The 20567-nt window shown below is 41.7% G+C and overlaps 1 protein-coding gene across 1 annotated transcript; it reads left to right on the top strand.

The window, feature by feature from the left end:
• The first annotated feature begins 215 nt into the window (after positions 1-215).
• On the top strand, positions 216-20132 carry khsrp (KH-type splicing regulatory protein). Its single transcript, XM_015942134.3, has 18 exons — positions 216-431; positions 3865-3967; positions 4061-4114; positions 4194-4230; positions 4328-4386; positions 4527-4598; positions 9962-10019; positions 13317-13464; positions 13594-13692; positions 13758-13862; positions 13968-14070; positions 14170-14294; positions 14384-14674; positions 15227-15327; positions 15500-15588; positions 15686-15886; positions 19659-19834; positions 19911-20132. The coding sequence occupies exons 1-18, from the start codon at positions 348-350 to the stop codon at positions 19917-19919; spliced, it is 1914 nt and encodes a 637-aa protein (XP_015797620.1). The 5' UTR covers positions 216-347; the 3' UTR covers positions 19920-20132.
• Positions 20133-20567: the final 435 nt, after the last annotated feature.

Below are 20567 nucleotides of genomic sequence, written 5' to 3'. Positions count from 1 at the left end.
TATTTTCTCTAAGCGTGTGTGCTGCTGTAGAAGGTAAATTTCCCCACTGTGGGATTAATAAGAGCTTTTATTCAATAATTAGCATGCTTTACGCTACTCCCGCCTGTAGGTGGCAATATTTTAAACCACGAGGATAACCCTAACCAGATTAGTGTCTGCGGAAGAAATCCCTCGGGAGGAGGAAGTGCTCTCATTGGTAATTTTGAGCAGGGAAGTTTGCCGGCGTGCTGGTTCACATTCATGTCCCCAGTCTGCTGTTGTTAACCTTCCCGCGTTTGCGCAGCTTGACCCGGACAAAGCAACACCAGTCTGCTCCCGGTGTTTCTGTTTACCTGTTTTAGAGCAGCATGTCTGATTACGGCGGTCTGTCATCTAACGGCGTTGGGGTGAAAAAAGACGCGTTTGCGGATGCGGTACAGCGAGCCAGACAGGTAAACTCAGCGTTCGGCCACAAGCGGAGGCACCGTAGAGCTAGCTAGCTAGCTAGCTATCGCCTAGCTTCAGCTAACAGGCTAAATGACATTTCTGTTCATTTGAGAGTCTAATGTTAATAAGTGAACTGTAAACGAAATAAGGCACTGGGAATCCACACCCAGATATCTTGTTTATGTAAATGCAGTGGCATTTTGTTAGCAGTTTTATTTGTTATTGTAATAGTAAACAAGCTAAGCTATTCGGATTAACTGAGCTGTTGAACTGCCTTTACAACACATTTAGCAACGAACAGTTCTGGCCAAGAGCTCCGATGGATATAACGTTAAGTTAGTAAATAACCCACAGGTTAAACTGTTATAACTGAGCAGTCAGATGTGTCCAAGTGGAGGGATGTATCTGTATGTGTCAGCTCTATCTATGAAAACTCTAGTATTGGTACGAAAACTATTATTTTGTCTGTCAGAATATTTCAACTGGCCTTTTTTTTTGCCTATGCAAGTAATGCATAATATAATTATATTTACAATATCACAAATATAATGGAAAATTGCATACATAAATCATTTCAATATATTTTAATATGTTACAATTTCTTTCCATGGTTTTCATTGGACTATTTTATTAGTCAACTAATCGTGCCATTCATAAAAGCTTAGCTTATTGCACTAGGATGCTCTAATATACCCATCATTAATTAACTTTGTAACCCGTTAATACAAATGCTACATTCAGGTGGAGGTAGGCGCCTAACACCAAACATCACGTGTATACACAAGAGGCATGGTGGCATGGCTGAAGAGCTTCATCTTCCAATCTTAACCCAGGACATAGCAGGACACACCAAAGTACGCCTGTAGCACGGCTGGTCCACACGTCAGCAGTCGGGGACCATCGACAGCTCTGAGGGTCTGCTTTACCATAAAGATAAAAGATATTAAAGTTAGTTTATTTACCAGATTAATAATTCTGTTCTATCACATTTAAGATTTAAAACAAGTCGTGACGAGTCGACTAATCGTGGCAGCCCTAGTTTTATGGTACAGTCGTTAATTTGTTGAATTAATATAGAAAACAATGCATTACAATGGTTAACTGGAAGTAACAAAACGTTTAATGGACCATAGTCAAAACAATTTTCCAAGACCAATTTATAAAGTCTGGATTAAATATTTTTGTAGGCACTTTTTCCACATGTGTGCAATAAAATCTGGAAAAAATTTGCTGTGAACAGATGGAGTTGGGTTGGTTTTATCTAGACATAAATCTAGAGCCTTATGTAAAAAAAAAAAAAACGTTTCATTACTTATTTATCCCAAATTGTTATTTTTTTGTTTTTTGTTGCTGCACATATGCATGTTTTGTGATTTAACATTTTTAAATCTGAAAAACAAAACTGAAGAGGGGGTTCTGGAGGGAAAAACAGACTCTGGAATAAAGCATATTTTGATTCTGTAACCGTCTGCAGGTGGTTCAGAATGCCTGTGCTCGGCTTCTGACCCAAGTCCTCCAAACACAACCACATCACCCCACTTCTCCTCCAGCTTCACTGGCTGCCAGTCAACTTCAGGGTTCATTTCAAGATCCTGGTTCAGGGGCCTAATTCATCAAGCTTGCTTCGGCACAAAACAGGGTCGGAAAACTGCGTAAGCAACTTTCCTCGCAAATTTTGGGATTTATGAAGGAAAATTTTGCGGAAAAATGTGTGCAACTTTAAGTTGACTAAGGACCTGGCTTACGCACATGTTGGACATGGAGAGCACCTGCGGTGCTGCTGCTGAGAAGGATAACATTATGAAATCCTGCAGCATCATCACTTGTACTGCTTCGTTTTCACACAGAATAAGACCCCCCACATGCATACACACTCACACACACACACACACACACAGCCTGAAGTGCAGAATATGGAATGCAGAATATCAGCAGCGGGACAGACTGAGACAGAATGCCATGCATCTGTGACAGTGTGTGTGTCCTGTCACTGTGACCCGATTGATCATACGCCCTGGCTATTTGTACAAGGGAGTTCTCCATTTGGGTGACTGGTTAGCGCACGTGACTTTCACCTGGGAGTCTGGGGATCAAATCCCGATTGGATCATTTTTTTTTTATATCCGCCACAGATCTCTCTGAAGAACTCACAACATTGACGGCTTCAGCAACGCTGTGCCACTCCGTGGAGTTTCTCTTATTTGTTTTGCAAAAGCACTTCCTTTCATTTCTCCACCTCACCCACAAGTACCTCAACTTCTGCTTCTGTGAAATTTCGCTTCCTTGATCTGCCTTGATCTACGGTCGCCATGTCACTGGTGGAGCGCTGCAACAGCCGGCTTATGCATATGCATGAGATCCACAAGGCACTTTGCATTGACTATTTATGGCAGTAAGTGGGCGTGGTGAGGGCGGGATGTGACTAAAATGCAGCTGAGAAACATTCTCGTTAGTCTCCGATTTCTGAAGCGGAGATTGCGTGCAGCTGTGCGTACTCCATGTTTGATAGATCACAAACCTGCTTGGCGTAAGTACATTTTTTTTGCTGAGCTTTAAGTACGGTTTTAGCAAGGATTCCACGCAATGTTTGATAAATGAGACCCCTGGCCTTTAGGGCCTTACATGGACAAGCACCATGATACATTGGTGATCTTCTCAGTCCCTACACCCCCAGTAGGTCCCTGAGGTCCAGTGATCAAAGCCTACTGGTTGTGCAGCACCAGGCTAAAGGTCAAAGGTGACAGATCATCTGCTGCTGTGGCCCCCAGACTCTGGACCTCTCTCCCCCGAGCCTGAAATCAGTGGACTCGGTGGTCTCCTTTAAACTCACCTGTTCAGGTTTGGTGTGACCTTCATCTAGCATGGCAATCCAGACTAAATAATATATTTATTTAGTCTGGCAACGCTCCATTGACGGCTCTCGGTCGTGGGGCGTGTTCTACTTTTGTCTTTCAAACAATCTCCGCATGCTACTGGACAACGAGCAAGGTGACTTACTCACCGCAACGGTTGTTGGTAAACAAGGCGATCCGCAGTTGAAGAAGGTGAAGATACATCCTTTTTTCTAAATGAAAGACTTAAATACTTCTATCTGCTCCTGATTTTAATAAAGCCCAAGTCCAAAATGGATGTAAAAGCCGTTTCAAACGAGCTGTCGCCATCTTGTTCCACTCCGTTGCATCATCCCGCCCACCAGATGAATAGAGGGCCCTGATTGGCCCACAAAGTGGATAAAGTGCTGTGATTGGCCCACCATTATGGACCAATCTCTACTCTCTGTGTTTGAAACCCCTCTTAGAGAGCTGTGATTGGCCAGCCAGAATCCTGCTAGGGGCTGCAGAGGTTCCAACGAAGCGTTCCTAGACCAATATATATATTATTGGTGTAGTGCTACATAAAAGATCATTTTCTTTCTTCTTTCTATTTACTATTTTCTAGATTGCAGCTAAAATCGGTGGAGAGGGAGCACTGCCGGTGACGAACAACGGAGGGGCTGAAAGTTTTCCATTTACACCACAAAAACGATCTCTTGAAGAAGGAGGTTAGAAATCAGAATTAAAAATTTTCTTCATTTTTTTTAAATATTAAAAAAAAATTTTAATGGTCACTCAAATTGATTGTCTTTTGTTTTCAGATGAACCAGATGCCAAGAAATTAGCATCACAGAGCGACAGAGATTCATCAATGTGTATGTTCACTACAGATCTATTTTACTGGAGCGGGTTTTTGGTTTGGTCCTTCTTCAGTCCTTTTTCTTTTTCTTTCAGCTATCGGAGCTCAGTTAGCTGCTTTAGCCCAACAAAGGTAAGAGGGTATTTCAGATGTTATTTTACATGAAGAACATTCTGGTGATGGTGAAAGGTCATTTAAATGCAACTATTTTCACATCATGTGTGTGCAGTGGCAGGCCCTCTGCACTTACGGAGGAGTACAGAGTGCCTGATGCCATGGTTGGTCTCAGTGAGTACAAGCTCATGCTTCTCTTAAGTCATTGTGTGTGTGTGTGTGTGTGTGTGTGTGTGTGTGTGTGTGTGTGTGTGTGTGTGTGTGTGTGTGTGTGTGTTTATACTGAAAACACCTTTACTGTTGGTTCTTGGCAGTCATCGGCAGAGGGGGTGAACAAATTAACAAAATACAACAAGATTCTGGCTGCAAAGTCCAAGTCGCTCATGGTGAGTTGGGCTTTGGGTTTTTCCAAAATGGCAGTCCTACCAGTCTATTGTTTGTGTTTGTCCCTGACTGTTGTACATTTTTGTGTTTGTGTGCTCTTATAGTTGATATTTTCCCTTCCATTTAAAAAAAATTGGGAGTAGCTGTTATAATTAACATTCTTGATATTTCAATTTGCAAATCCCCGCCAGGACAACTGAGGGCGTAGCGCTTTTCTGTGGTACCCTGCCAGCAAAACACTCCTGCATCCGGTCCCCGCTAGTGTATTTACTAATGTGTTTATGTATTTCAGAGACTTTATAACACGGACAAATTTGTTCTTCATTCTCCTCCACCTCTTCATGCGGTTGCCATCTCTAAACCCATGTTTCCCGTCGTTTCGGTCCACGTTTGCTCCGCATTTTGTACTCCTTCACTCACGGGTGAATAAATGTTAATGTTTTCGGACTTTTTCCGTGATGTTTTCTTCAATCTGTTTTGGGTCTGCCGCTAAATATCTGTTTACTTTGTAAACAGAAAAGTCTGAATGCTACAGTGGTTAGGTTAGGGTTTGGTCAGAGATTAGTAGTTTCCTCTGAGTTCAGCTTCCCCGGCCATGAGATGCAACCCGGGGTCTGCGGGTTAGGTGTCCAAGGTGGATGTGTGTGTGTTGAAGTAGCTGTGTCTGTAATTACTTGCAGCGTCGCAGAAAGGTTTTGACTTAAGGTCAAAGGAGTTTGTTTGAACTCTAAAAACTCTAAAATCGTGGAGTCTTCACTTATTCAGAATGAATAATGTTCACCTCTGGCTTTCACTGAGAGTGCAGGAACCTCTGAAGGGAATGTTAGTTTGAATGTTTTGTCTTCTGTATGTAAACACGCACTGAGAAGAACCTTCTGGTTTTAGGCCAAATAGAAAGTGGATTTATGCTGTAGATGAAAGGTCACTATGTTGGTCAATACATAGGTGAAAATTGACCCTTTTGGACGTTACACAGTCCGGCTTTAGAACTGGCCATGGATGTGTCTCTGCAACACCTAAAGTGCTAAATGACATCACGTGTGTCATTGACAACAAGGAATATTGTGTAGCTGCGTTTGTCGACTTGGCTAAAGCCTTTGACTCTGTAATGATAAATGACCCGCCCTTGTATAGCGCCTCTCAGAGTAAGGACTCCAAAGCGCTTTACACTACAGTGTATCATTCATCCATTCACACACACATTCACACACTGATGGTGATGAGCTACGATGTAACACAGCTGCCCTGGGGTGCACTGACAGAGGCGAGGCTGCCGAGCACAGGCGCCACCGGTCCCTCCAACCACCACCAGCAGCACCACCTGTAGACCATAATGGGCTCGACACACGGGAGGCGACATCGCCTCTCCTTCATTCATTTTCAATGAGACATGCGCGACAAAGCGATAATCGCGGGTCTCCCTCCTACTAAGCGAAACGCGAAAAACGTGCGTATGAAATTTTGCTCTCGTGCAAGTGTCGTGCACAGGCGACCTAGCGACTCGATCCCAGAAAGTTGAAATATTTTCAACTTTTCATCGCCGTCGCTCGGACGAGGACCAATCAACGGAGGATTCATTCACTGACCAATGAGCGGGCAGGATGCTCCGTACACCTCCGAGCAAACATGAAGGAGAAGTTGATTATTACAGTGAGCCCTCGCTACTTCGCGGTTCGTTTATCGCGGATTCACGACTTCGCTGATTTTTTGTTTGGAGCCTTATTCAAGGGAAATTCGCCGATTCGCGGTATTTTTCACCGATTTGCGGTATTTTTCTATGCGAAATATCAAGAAATTCCTGTTTTTTTTTTTTTCATCAATTTCATCATAAAATGCACTTTTTGTAATAAAACTATAAAAAAAAAAGTAAAAATACAGTACTATGTAAAGGGAGGGTTTTAAAAGTCTGAATACTGAATATGTACCTGTTAAATAAATACTGTAAATATGGTGTCCCTACTTCGCGGATTTTCACCTCTCGCGGCCAGGTCTGGAACACATCTACCGCGATAAACGAGGGATCACTGTATTATGTTTTATATAGTAAAATCAGAAGTAAGATTTCACATGACTCTAGCAGCACCTTGTGAAACATCATATCTACCACTTTTTAAACTCTGAACCGCTTAAATAACCTTAATTCCCTCCAACCTGACACAGCCAAACAAAACAACGGAAGTTTCGATTTCTCCATGGAACAGAACGCGTAGACGGCTTTGCCGCTGGCGCGGATCGCCTCCCGTGTGTCAGGTAATAAAAGCAACAGCGACGAATTTCGCTGATCGCGGTCCTTTGGCGCCTCCTGTGTGTCGAGCCCCTAACATCTCGCTCAGCAGGCTCAAACATACAGGACTTTCTCAGGCGTCTGTGGCGTGGTTCAGAAGTTACAATACAGGCCAAAAGTTTGGACACACCTTCTCATTCAGTGTGTTTTCTTTATTTTCATGACCATTTACAAAGGGGGCAACAAGTGCTAAGCACCTCTGGGAACTCCTTCAAGACTGTTGGAAAACCATTTCAGGTGACTACCTCTTAAAGCTCATTGAGAGAATGCAAAGAAAGCAGTAATCAGAGCAGAGGGCCGCTTTAATTTTTGAAAGAAAAAAAAGAAGAAGAAATAACACGTTTTCAGTTATTTCACCATTTTTGGTTAAGTACATAACTCCTCATGTGTTCATTCATAATTTTGATGCCTTCAGTGAGAATCTCCCCATGTAAATGGTCATAAAAATGAAAACAACACATTGAATAAGGTGTGTCCAAACGTTTGGCCTGTATTGTATATCTTGAGCCGTTGTCGGTACAGGATCTGCTCAGGTGCAAAATTGGCTCGGGGTCCGTCGACTGCCGATGACGTCTAAGTAGGTGATTGGCTGAACATGAACCTTACGGAATTACGTAATCACGTTACGTTGTTATCACGTTACGTCACGTTACGTTGGTCCATGCAAATCTTTCTATTGGAAAGATGGACAACTTTTACAAAGAAATCCATCATTACCTCTTTGAAAATACACTTTTAGCATAGAGCTGCATGTATATTAGGGCTGAACGATTAACTGCATGTGCAATTAAATTGCGATGCGACAAAAGATTTTCTAATCTCAAAGGCTGCAATTTGGCAGCGAGTGGTTGGCGCAATGCTAATATACATGGAAAAACCCATAGGAATGCTAATGCTAATATCGCCGATTACATTATTACAAATTATGAATTAGAAATGTGCCAAATGATTACATTTGGAGTCTAATAGAAAGTAAAAATACCATGAATCAAATAAGTACAGACAGGTATTTTAGTAAAGCCAGAAAACTTTTAACTCCAGAGTTTTGGCTAGCAGCTATGAGCGTTACTGAACTACGCATGGACAAGACGTCAAAAACTCTAAACACAAAATACTTCAATAAACGGGACACACTTCTTTCCTGCCAATACAATTTCACAGGTGTTGCTAATACCTATGATTCTTCAAGGGATGTGCTCAAAGAAGAGTTCAACATTATGAATAAGATATAGTGTTTTATTTTACAAATACCATTATAAACACAAACTTACGTCTTAAGAAACATTATTTTAATAACGAAACTGCTAAATTCTTTCCAACAGTATAGATGTGTAGTGTATTTTGTCCGAGTCGGTTTGCCGTACTTTGACGTCATCGGCAGTCGAAGGACCCCGAGCCGATCTTGCACCCGAGCAGATCTTGTACCGACACCGTACACAAACAGTGAGAACAGAGGGTTACCAATCAGCCCCAAACCCTAACCCTCACTACCTAATTTCCATTATCTACCTTCAATAATTCATGGTGACCAATAGTTTCTGATCAATGTTCCTGCTTCTGAGTACTTAAAGACTGTTTTAGTCTGTTCTGATTGCGTTTACATATTATATATGAGAACAGTCCTTTGTCCTTATGTTTAACTGTTTAATCTGATTTTATCTTGTATGTTTTTATCTCGTGTCCGGTGAGAGTTGGACTCCACCAAGGCTGCCCTTTGTCACCGATTCTGTTCGTAACTTTTATGGACAAGGTTTCTAGGTGCAGCCCAGGTGTTGAGGGGATTTGTTTTGGTGGCCTGAGGATCAGATCTCTGCTTTTTGCAGATGATGATTGGAGACAAAAAGAAAAAGACTTGCAGCACAAACAGTGTGTTTGTTTCTGACCACAATCAAAGTCTGGAAGAAGCCTCTGGGATGAGAGGCTAAATGCCTCCAACACATCCAGAAACGTCCAGCTGTTTTCAGCTAAAACTCTCAGGATGATCATGTCCAGGATGACTGAGAACTACACCTCCATGCTGCAGCAGCATTCAGTCAGAACAGGAAGTGAAACTTAAAAGTAGCTGCTGTCAGTAACAATCTAACAGATTTTAAACATTAAAACTCAACAGAAATAGTTCAGAAAGGAAATAAAAAATGTTATTTATGATTATTATTATTATTTATTGTAGCCTCTGCTGGTGTGGTCCACCACAGAGAAGCTGCTCTAGCAGGATGACTTTCATTATTCTACAGGTTATTGTTCAGCCTTCTGATGCTCTGTGTGTGTTTTTATTTCTGCAATGAGACAAACTCACCTCACACCGTCCAGAGTTTGTTCTTTAAAGCTTCTATTAAATCCACCAACAAGTTCCCTCTACGCTGCAGGAGTTAAAGTTGACATCACGGAGTAAAAGTCCGGCAGACACGTTTGTTTATATTTGGCCGCTGCGCATCGGGTGGGGGAGGGGGGACTCGGTGCTGCACACAGACAGCTGGTGTGATCAGCTCTGAAAAGCGTTGATCACAATTTACAGATCACGTTTATTTTTCATGGAGATCAGCCGCGGATTCCTCTTCCGTCGACATTCTAGGAATCAAAAAAAAAAAACTGAGCCATTCCGGGAAAAACTTAACAGTTGGAACCAGTTTCAATCGATGCTCGATGCCCAACCCTACTCCTGGATGCCTCCCTGGTGAGATTTTCTAGGCACGTCCAAGTGGGAGAAGGCCTAAAGGAAGACCCAGGGCACGCTGGAGAGACCGTCTCACGGCTGGTCAGGGAACACCTTAAGATTCCCCCAGAGAAGCTGGTCCAAGTGGCTGGAGAGTGGGGAGTCCGGGCCTCCCTGCTTAGGCCCCTGCGACCCGACCCCGAATAAGCGGCCGAAAATGGAAGAAAAAAAAAGTTTTCATCTTACCTGTTTTTCTTTAACCCTGACCCTGACTATGTGTCTGTTGCTGCTCCCTCTGGACCAGATCGTCGTTGTAAATGAAAATGATTTCTCAGTCCACACATCTGGATAAATAAAATACATTTTTAAATGAACATGATAGAATGATCTTACTGCACGATAAATTGATCCATTTCATTAATTCACAGACGGCGCCGGTCTTCCAGAGAGAAGTATTTCTCTGACAGGATCGCCAGAGGCCATACAGTAAGTTGATCTTGACGTTTCTGGTATTTTCAGTTCAATCCTGTTTTTAAACTAGGAACTTCAAATATCATGTTTGATTAAATTGCTTCTTATTATCAATAGTAGGCTTCTTTTAATCCAGTCTTTGGGTATTATGTCCTGCAACTAATCTACCAGTAACTTCCTGGGACAAAATTTAGCAATATTTCAAATAGAGGTGTGAATCTTCACTAGTCTCACAATTTGATTCAGCTACGATTATTGGGCAATAAGTCATGCTTCATCACATTTCTGAAATGAGACCATTCAAACAAATTAACAAACCAAAGCCAAACATGTTATTTTTTATATTGATCTTATTTAATTGATAATTGATGTATTTTTAAACCGTAACTTGTTTAAGTTGTTCATTTAAATATATGAAACAACCTGTTAAAAAGCACTAGAATGCAGGAGATGACATCTACTAACTAAAATCTTTCTGCGGGAGACCCCCAGACCAACCCCCCCATTACACCTGGTCCTGTCGCTCCTTCTTCAGAGCTGAGGACGAGGCTGGGACAAGTGGCTAAGCACGTCTCAATCTTGTCCTCTTCTCAGGAGGAGCAGAAACTTGTGTTAAAACCAGAATCCCAGCTTTATATAGAATCAGTTGTGTCTGAACAGGGACACGTAGAAAACATGCAGCCACTGTGGCCTTCTAATAAATAATGTGAGCCTGTTTAGTAGGGCTGTAGCGAAGCCTCGATGACGTCGACGGTTCATTCTAAAAATTTGTCGACGTCAGATCCGGTAGTCGACGCACCGCGCCCACTTGTTGCATCCCAGGAGTTTGTAAATAGAAAAGGAATCTGCCTGTTTTTCCTCTAGTTCGCCCTCTTCTCCGCCTTCACTAACATCTCCACCAAATACCGAAGACCCGGAACAATGTCCGTCCGCTACTAGATTCCTTTCGTGTTTTGCCCGCCTTCGTCTCCCGGCAACGGACAACAACTTCCGGGGTCAGATGCGCTGCTCCGTCTATCGCAGATGTAGAAAATCACCGGGAGCGTTTCTCCCTTCATAAAGGAGCTTCTTTCAGACATTAGGAGAGCTGTTTTTGTGGTAGCAGTCTCTCCTCCGTGCTGGTCTGTTTGCTGGGTGTTTTTGGTTTATTTAAACTTTGTAACTTGAACTTAACGTTGGTAAAGCTACTGTTAGCATTTTCGCTAACAGCTTCTTGCGTTTGGATAAGCTGTTACGTTTTGGTTTAGAGTTAATCTTTTTTGTGGTGTAGATCTCCCTTTTATTACATTTAGAGTGTTGTGGGTTTTCAGTTTAGTTTAAAATATCACCTTGAGTTTGATTTAACCGCCTAGTTTAGAGTTGGACCTTTGGAGATCCTTATTTTGGTCCAGGACCCTGTAATCTTTGCCCAGTGGGACATCCCTAGTTATTTGTACTTTTGTTTTAATTCCCCACAGGCAGAATTAGTTTTATTATTCCCAACCTGTGGATGGAAAGATTTATGTTTTTTGTAGTTGTAAATAAACCTGATCATCATTTTAACTTTTAAATCCCGTGTTATTAGGGATGGGTACCGAATTCGGTACTTTTTAAGGTACCGACCGAATTCCACAGTACCGACCGAGCACCGATTCACTTCATTTGAAATGGTGCCTCGTTTCGGTACCCGTCCTTCATAAAGAGAACTTGCCTAGACAGCTGCGCATGCGCAAGAGCGTTATGTCATCGGTCGCTGCGAGCCAGTTGTAAACAGCAGCATGGTAGAAAGAACGCACGCTAAAGCTTGGGTCCACTTCTCTAAATGTGATGGTTAACTGGGTGATGATGAAACCAGCGACAACGATCTAAGTGAGACATCCTCATCTTAATCTGCTCCGGTAGGTAAATAAAATGTTTAAGATAACGTTAGCTTGATTTGTTAGCTTCCGTTTCACTAATGGTGCGTTCGCTTTCTCCTCGGAACTCCGAAATTCCGACTAGAAGAACATGAACGCGCTCTAAAGTTTGGCTTCACTTTACTAAATGCGACGAGTGATTGGGTGAAGATGAAACCAGCGACAACGATTCAAGTGTGAGGCATCATCGTTTTAATCTGCTCCAGCAGCTAAATAAACTGTTTAAGATAACGTTAGCTTGATAAATTAGCTTCCATTGCCACCATTGTTATCAACTAATGGTGCGTTAGCTTTCTCCTTGGAAATTCTAACTTCCCAGTAGGAAAAACCAAATGAAAAAAGATGGCAAAAGGAATGAAGATACACAGTAAATTTAGCTCACAGTAAAGACGTTTGCTTCAGTTTAATTATCAGCTTATAAAACTACAAAGACGATGTCAAAATACAATATTTATCGTGATATTTATCAAATGTGGTTATAAATTGAGAAAAATATATATTTAATTATAAAAGAGAATTAAAATATTAAACACTCAAAAGTATCGAAAATTGGTACCGTTAAGTACCGGTATCGATTCGTAGGTACCGGGAATTGGTACCGGATCGATTCATATGTCAAAGGTACCCATCCCTATGTGTTATTGTCCCTTCCTTTTTGCACACGAGCCAAACTCCCCAGGAAGGGTCGTAACACCACTCGCCTCACGCACATAAGTGACCAAAACAAAGCAGCATGGAGACACTCCGTCTCCAACCACCTCTCAGGCAGCAGCCTGCACTCCCAAGTTCTACACGTCACCAGAACTTAACCAACCAACACAATAAAAGCAGTGTTTTACAAAATGGAAGGCCTGTAATGTTTATTCTCTTACAGTAACAATTTGTCAATTTTTTTTGAGGAATCTATTAGAGATTTTTTGGTTTTTATTAACTGAGCAATAGAAAAATAATCATTAGATTAATTGTCTAAATAGTCGTTAGAATAGTCGACTATTCGATAAAATAATCGTCAGAATAATCGTTTTAAAAATAATCGTTTACCCCCAGCCCTACTAATCGATTAGATGGTAAATTAGTCCCCCCTGCCACGTGGACGTCAAGGTATAAACCATCAACCCTGCTCAATGGTCCACTTTCCTGGTGGGGTCACCCAATAGTATCGGATCAGGACTTGGTATCGGCAGATTCTTAAAATCAAATGACTCGGAGTCAGACTGGGAGCAGAAAAACGTGATAAGAACATCGCTACTTAGATCCGTTTCTAAATCAAATCACTGAGGCAGCAAAATAAATTCTGTAAACTTAAGACATGGATGATCTTTGGGGACATTTGTGTGTGCACAGAAATGATCATAAACTTTTTTTGTTGGATTTTCTGTGATTGAGTCGTCCCTTTGCCGTTGGATTTTGCTTCCAGGAGAGCCAAGGATTTTATAGATGACATCGTGTCCAGGGGGCATGAGCCGAGCAACGGTCAGTCGGGTTCGATGCAGGAGATCATCATCCCTGCAGGCAGGGCCGGCCTCATCATCGGCAAAGGAGGAGAAACCATCAAACAGCTGCAGGTGAGATTTATCCGTTCTGTGCTTTAAAACTTCAGAAACAAAGTGATGACACTGCCTGCCTTTTAGGATTTCCAGCATCGTTATCAGTGTGACATTCTCACACAGACTGTTGTCATATCGTGTACCTAGGAGCGAGCTGGAGTAAAGATGATTCTCATTCAAGATGCCTCACAGCCGTCCAACGTAGATAAACCTCTACGCATCATTGGCGACCCCTACAAAGTGCAGGTACTGTTTAGGTGTGAATGAGATCAAGAAGAATGTTCCTAACTGTCTGTGATTTACTTCTATAGCAAGCTAAAGAGCTGGTTAATGAGATCCTACGAGAAAGGGATCATCCTGGCTTTGGAGAAAGGAATGAATATGGATCAAGGATGGGAGGCGGTGGTGGCATCGATGTGAGTAATATGTTAAAATGTGAGCAGTACAATTCCAGCTGAGCATGCTTTACTTATTGTTTTAATAGTTTTGGACCGTCCATGAGAGGATTGTTACTTTTACAGATAGCTGTGCCTCGCCAGTCTGTGGGAGTGGTGATTGGTCGCAGTGGGGAGATGATTAAGAAGATCCAGAGTGATGCTGGAGTGAAAATCCAGTTTAAACCAGGTGAACAAACACTCTTACGGCTGCTCTGATTGTGGAAGTTATTTCTCAGCATTCAAACACAAATGATCGTTCGTTGTTTTTGTGTGTGATACATTGCAGATGATGGCACTGCTCCTGAGAAGATTGCCCATATTATGGGCCCCCCAGACCAGTGTCAGCACGCAGCTTCAATAATTACCGAGCTGCTGCAGAACGTCCGCGCTCGAGAGGAGGGCGAGCACGGGGTGAGTGCCAGAGAGGCGATAAAGTTAAGTCTATATGTTGGAGATGAGGACACCATTAAATTCCCAGGAATGTGGTGTTTCCTTCACAGGACCTTCCAGGTGGAGGGATGATGTCTGGAGGCAGAGGGCGCGGCGGAGGACAGGGGAACTGGGGTCCTCCAGGAGAAGAGGTGACCTTCTCCATCCCTGCACACAAATGTGGGCTTGTCATTGGCCGAGGAGGGGAGAATGTCAAGGCTATTAACCAACAAACTGGAGCGTTTGTTGAGATATCTCGTCAGCTGCCTCCAAACGGTGACCAAAACTTCAAACTGTTCATCATCAGAGGATCTCCGCAGCAGATCGACCATGCAAAACATCTGATTGAAGAGAAGATTGAGGTGAATTAAGTCAGCTACTCCTCAGGGTACCTGCAGGTCCTTAAAAAGTCTTAAATTAGCTTTTCCAAATTTAAGGCCTTAACAATCCTTAAAAATGACAAATAATCCTTAAATAGTTTCCAAAGGTCTTAAATTACCAAAGACCCAATAAACAAGATTCTTTTATTTCTATAAAATTTTCGTGAATTTCTAGTTAGTTTGGCATTTTTTCTGTATGATACTGGCGTAAGCGGAACCGTACACATTCGGTTGGTTGTGAAAGGGGGCTATTTTTAGATGAGCACGCTAGTGGGAGTTTGCGCCATGGGGAAGACATGGCAACATTAATGGTAACTGGATGGCTAATCCCACATTCACGGCGTGGTTAGCACCGGTTCCAGGCAATAGCTGGAAATTATATCTTAAAGTTAATTAAAAAATAGCTTAAATTTGGTCAAAGTGGCCATAAAAAAGGTCTTAAAAAGTCTTAAATTTGGCTCCCTTAAACCTGCAGATACCCTGCTCCTACTCAGGTCGATCTTGGTATGAATGTGTTGTGGTTGGTTTTTGCAGGAGCCGTTGTGTCCAGTAGGGGGTTGTCCTGGTCCAGGAGGTCCAATGGGTCCCTATAATCATAATCCATATAATGCAGGGCCTCCTGGTGGAGCTCCTCAGTAAGTACAATAACAGCAATGTACAACGTGGTTTAAAGAGGGACACAGTGTCTTAACCTTTGCGTTCCATGGCTTTCTCAACGCTACACAGGTTATCAGCAAAAAAAAAAAAAGGTAGATTTAGGTGTTATGCGCATTTTGTGCTTTTAAACAGGTCTGTTTGCTTTTGCAGTGGAGCACCACCTGGTGGTCACCAGTATTGCCCTCAAGGCTGGGGAAGCACTTATCAACCGTGGCCAACCCCAAATCCCCAAGACCCCAGTGAGTAGATGATCATCTTTTTTTTTGCACTTATCTTTTTTATTCTTTGCAGAACATATTTAATTTTACTTTTTGTGTTTCTGTCTCTGCTCATCAGACAAGGCTGCAGCAGACCCAAATGCAGCATGGGCAGCGTATTATGCACAATATTATGGTCAGCAGCCAGGGGGCGCTATGGCAAGCCATGCTCCCAGTGGTCCTGCTGCTGCAGGGGACCAGGGCCAGGCTGCACAGACATGCGGGGGTCAGCCTGACTACACAAAAGCTTGGGAGGAATATTATAAAAAGATGGGCATGAGTAAGTCACATTTCACAACATCCTCAAAGCTTTGCATTGAAAAATCAGAAATGGCTGCATGAGGGAGGAAAAGTGGATTTAATGTGCTTTTGCCTGCAGTGTGAACGCAGCCTTGGAAACAGCCATAACAACCACAGGTTAACAGTTTTATGCTGGTTCCACGTGTCCTCGCTGCAAATAGCTTTCAGAGTGCTAATGTGTTTAGCAGCTAGCTTAGTGTTGCAGCGTGGCGTTTATACCTTTTTGAAATCAAACAAACCAACCAGAAATTTAGATTTGAAAAGACATAAAAAGTTAGTTATAAGCAGATCCTAGCTCATACTGATCGTTAGCGTTATTACCATGAGCTAATGAATTAAAATAGCACAACTCGCTACTTACCCAGGTAAAAACAAGACGATGGTCATTTAAAGCTTCTCCGCGTCACTGAAAGCTTAACCAACCTGAAATAAAGTAGCCGCAAGCTTCCAGGAAGTTTGCAGCGTGATATGAGGAAGGCAGCACAAGGTAGTTTGTTGCAGATCAGTTCAGTGTTGGGTAAATCCTCCACAGTGTATGATAAGTGTGACTTTTGAAACTATATGGGTCATAACCAAAAAGAAGATGTATTTTTGTGTGATGTCATGTTTGTGCCAGCTCATTCAAAGCCTCCGTAAAATCGCTTTCATCCATCATCCATGTTCTGTGCTTTGTTGCGGAGCAAAACACTTCCTGTCCCCCATTTGAGTTTCGCACGGCTGCAGACGAGGTGAGTGAAACCCAGCAATCGTGTCCTTCGTGAAAGCTGCATGGTGGCGCAGTTGTTAGCACTGTTGCCTCGCAGCACGAAGGTTGCAGGTTCGAAACTCAGCTGTGGCCTTTCTGCGTGGAGTTGCGTGTTCTCCCCATGCATGCGTGGGTTTCCTCCGGGGTACTCCGGTTTCCCCCGCAGATCACAACATGCCCTGTAGGTTATGAATTGTAAGTCGCTTTGGATAAAAGCGCCTGCCAAATAAACAAAAACATAAACAAAAGCTTAGCTTATTGCACTAGGATACTCTAAAATGGGATACGGTTAGGGTAACCCTAACCCTAAAAATAGGTTGCGCACGTTCTGCTGCTATTTCTCACCAGTATCAGCTGATGGAGGGCTCTAGTTTCGCTGCGCCGTTCGGACGTGGTCGGGGAGGGGCGGGGCATGACGCTTAGCCTGGCGGGCCGCCAGGCTTATAAAGCGCTGGGAGAAACCCTGTATATATGTAAATATATTTATATGTGTATATATGTATATATATTTATATGTGTATATATATTTATATATATATAATTATGTGTATATATGTATTTATATATGTATATTTATAAATTTATATGTATAAATATATATATAATATATACATATATATGTATATATATATTTATTTGTATATATGTATAAATATATATATATACATATATATATGTATATATACATATATATATATGTATATATATATATATATATATACGTACATATGTATATATACGTACATATATACTTATATATGTATATATATATATATATATATATATATAGGCAACAGTGCTATATATATATATATATGTATATATATGTATAAATATATATATGTGTATATATATATATATATATATACGTTTGTATATATGTATATATACATATATATGTATGTATATATATATATATATATATATATATACATATATATATATATATATACATATATATATATATATGTATATGTGTATATATATATGTATATGTGTATATATATATATATATATGTGTATATGTATATATATATATATATATATATATGTATATGTATATATATATATATATATATATGTATAAATAAATAAATATATATATATACGTTTGTGTATATGTATATATATATGTATATGTGTATATATATATATATATATATATATATATATATATATATATATATATATATGTATAAATAAATAAATATATATATATATACGTTTGTATATATATATATATATATATATATATATATATATATACACGTTTGTATATATGTGTGTATATAATATATACACACATATACACACATATATACAAACGTATATATATATATATATATATATACGTTTGTATATATATATATATATATATATATATATACGTTTGTATATATGTGTGTATATGTGTGTATATGTAAATGTCACGTTACATTCGTGGACCGTTTTGTTGCCATGAGAGCGAGGAAGGGGGTAATAGTGCGTGGAACGTTTTCAGTGTCGTGTGCCGTTGGTGGTGGTGGGGGGTGGATTGATTAGACTAGAATGTGAGGCACGGCACTGTGCCTGACATTCTAGCGCCACAGCTATTAAATCAACCCCCTCCTACCCCTCCACCACCACTGACGCCTACGTAGGGGAAAAACTGATGGTGGTGAAGTGGGATCAGTCTGGTAGGTAGTAGTCGGGTTAACCTGGGTTGAGCTGCTTGATCGTCTGTGAAACCTTGATACCGACCATGCACAGAAGTCTCCTGACCAACATGCTCACAAATGGTCTCGGTCAGGACGATAGCTTGCTGAGGTGTGCACGTAACAAACTGGTCCACTGAAGAGGAGCACTGTTATTAACACTAATGTAGCGGGATGAAATAAATAGTGTTTGTAATTAGAGCAAAAATACGTGACATACAAACGTGTTCTAAAGGTAATAACATCACCACCACTACTGGTGTTGCTACAGCTATGTTAGCAGCTAACGAGGTAAACTTACCGAGCAACTCTTTGCTGTCCGCCATGACGTGCTTCCTCTGAAGATGCTTGTGCTCCTGTGAAAGGAGAGTTGGACTTTTCAGTTTGAACTCTACGGCCCTTTCTTTTGTTTTTCTATAATGCTTCCAAACTTTTGAGCTACGTTGCTGACTCGCCATGTTTTCTTTCTCCGGTGAAGAAGGCTGGATGGCCACCACTGCACATGTTTATGTATTTAGCAGACACTTTTGTCCGAAGTGACTTACAGGTGATAATGAAGCCAGCAGGTTGCCCTTGAGGCTAACAACAAACACCAGTCAGTCAATCCTAAGTGGCAGTGAAGCAGCATTATGAATCATAAAGGGAAGGGAACAAGGAGTGGACGGTAGAGAGGGGGGACGGGTGCAGGGAGGGTGCTAGTTAAGAAGATGCTCTCTGAAGAGCAGGGTCTTCAGGAGTTTCTTGAAAATTGAAAAGGAAGCCGCTGTTCTGGTAGTGCTTGGTAGGTCATTCCACATCTGTGGAACGATCCGTGGAGATTTCATAGTGCAGGGCCACACCTGAGTCTATGTAGGGGAAACAGTGCCAAGTTTAAATAAACCAAAAAGACCCGGCAAGCAGACCAGCATGGAGGAGAGACTGCTACCACAAAAACAACTCCCCTCGAATGTCTGAAAGAAGCTCCCTTATGGGGGGAGAAACGCTAATTCTGGTGATTTCCTTCATCTGCGGTAGGCGCACAGCAGCTTTGACCCCGGAAGTTGTTGTCCATTGTCAGGTGATGGAGGCGGGCCCGACAGGAAGGGGATCTGGTAGCAGACGTTGTTCCGGGTCTTCTGTATTTGAGGGAGATGGTGGAGGCGGAGAGGGCCAACTAGAGGAAAAGCAGGCAGAATCATCCCATTTACAAACCCCTGGGGATGCAACAAGTGTGCGTCGACTACCGGATTTGATGTTGATGATTGTTTAGAATCTAGTCGTCAACATCATCGATGCGCCACTACAGCTCTGATGTTTATGCATATGTTTTCCAGCTCAACCTGGAGGAGGAGCTGCTGCCCCAGGAACAGCAGCAGCAACCTCAGCAGGCGGAGCTGCTGCTGGTGGTCAGCAGGACTACAGCGCAGCCTGGGCTGAGTATTACAGACAGCAGGCTGCCTACTATGGACAGGCAGGACAAGCTCCTGGACAGCCAGCTGCTCCACAGCAGGTACAACATACCCACTGATCGCCAAATTTAATTTAAACAAAAACAATTGCATCAATCTACTCTGTGTCGTTTTCAGCCCCAGTAAACCCACGACTTGATCTGCTGGATGGAGGACATGGAACTCAGGATGTTTTTTTTCCTCTTTTTTGACTTTAACAAAGCAAGACTCTGATTTGCTCATCCACCAAGACAGTTTCGGTAGAATAAAACCTTCAGGGTTTTTTTTTTTCTTCCCCAGTCACGATTGAAGAAGAAAAAGGGATGGCGGGGTGCCCTTGAATTGAACAAAGCACTAAATACCTCTCCTGGTTAATGTTTGGTTTCTCACTTTACTTCATTCAGTCACACCACCTAAAATCATCTAGTTGTTTTAAATGTTTCTTTTGTTTTTAAACAAAATGTGAAATGAGAAGTTTTGCTTGCAAAGTCACCACAACTTCATCTCAGTGCAGACTTAAAGTTTAATATTACCCTTCAGTTTTTAAGGGGTTTAATAATAACTGTCTAGCAGTATTTTGAGTGTATTAAAAATATGGTTGTATGAGTGCTAAATGCAGCGTTTTTGTCCCCCCCCCAAGTCTTGGTACCCCTTTTTTTTTTTTACATTCCGAGTGTTTGACCTGCAGCTGTCTTTCTCCCATCAGTGACCGTTTCTTAATTTTATTTGTAATTATCTTTCTAATGGGAGATGTGTGTCTGTAAGCTGTTAAAGCTACTAAGCAGATAAAATGAG

Source organism: Nothobranchius furzeri, chromosome 6 (assembly GCF_043380555.1).
Source record: "Nothobranchius furzeri strain GRZ-AD chromosome 6, NfurGRZ-RIMD1, whole genome shotgun sequence".
NCBI lineage: Eukaryota > Metazoa > Chordata > Actinopteri > Cyprinodontiformes > Nothobranchiidae > Nothobranchius > Nothobranchius furzeri.
This window is presented reverse-complemented; position numbering and strand designations above follow the sequence as displayed.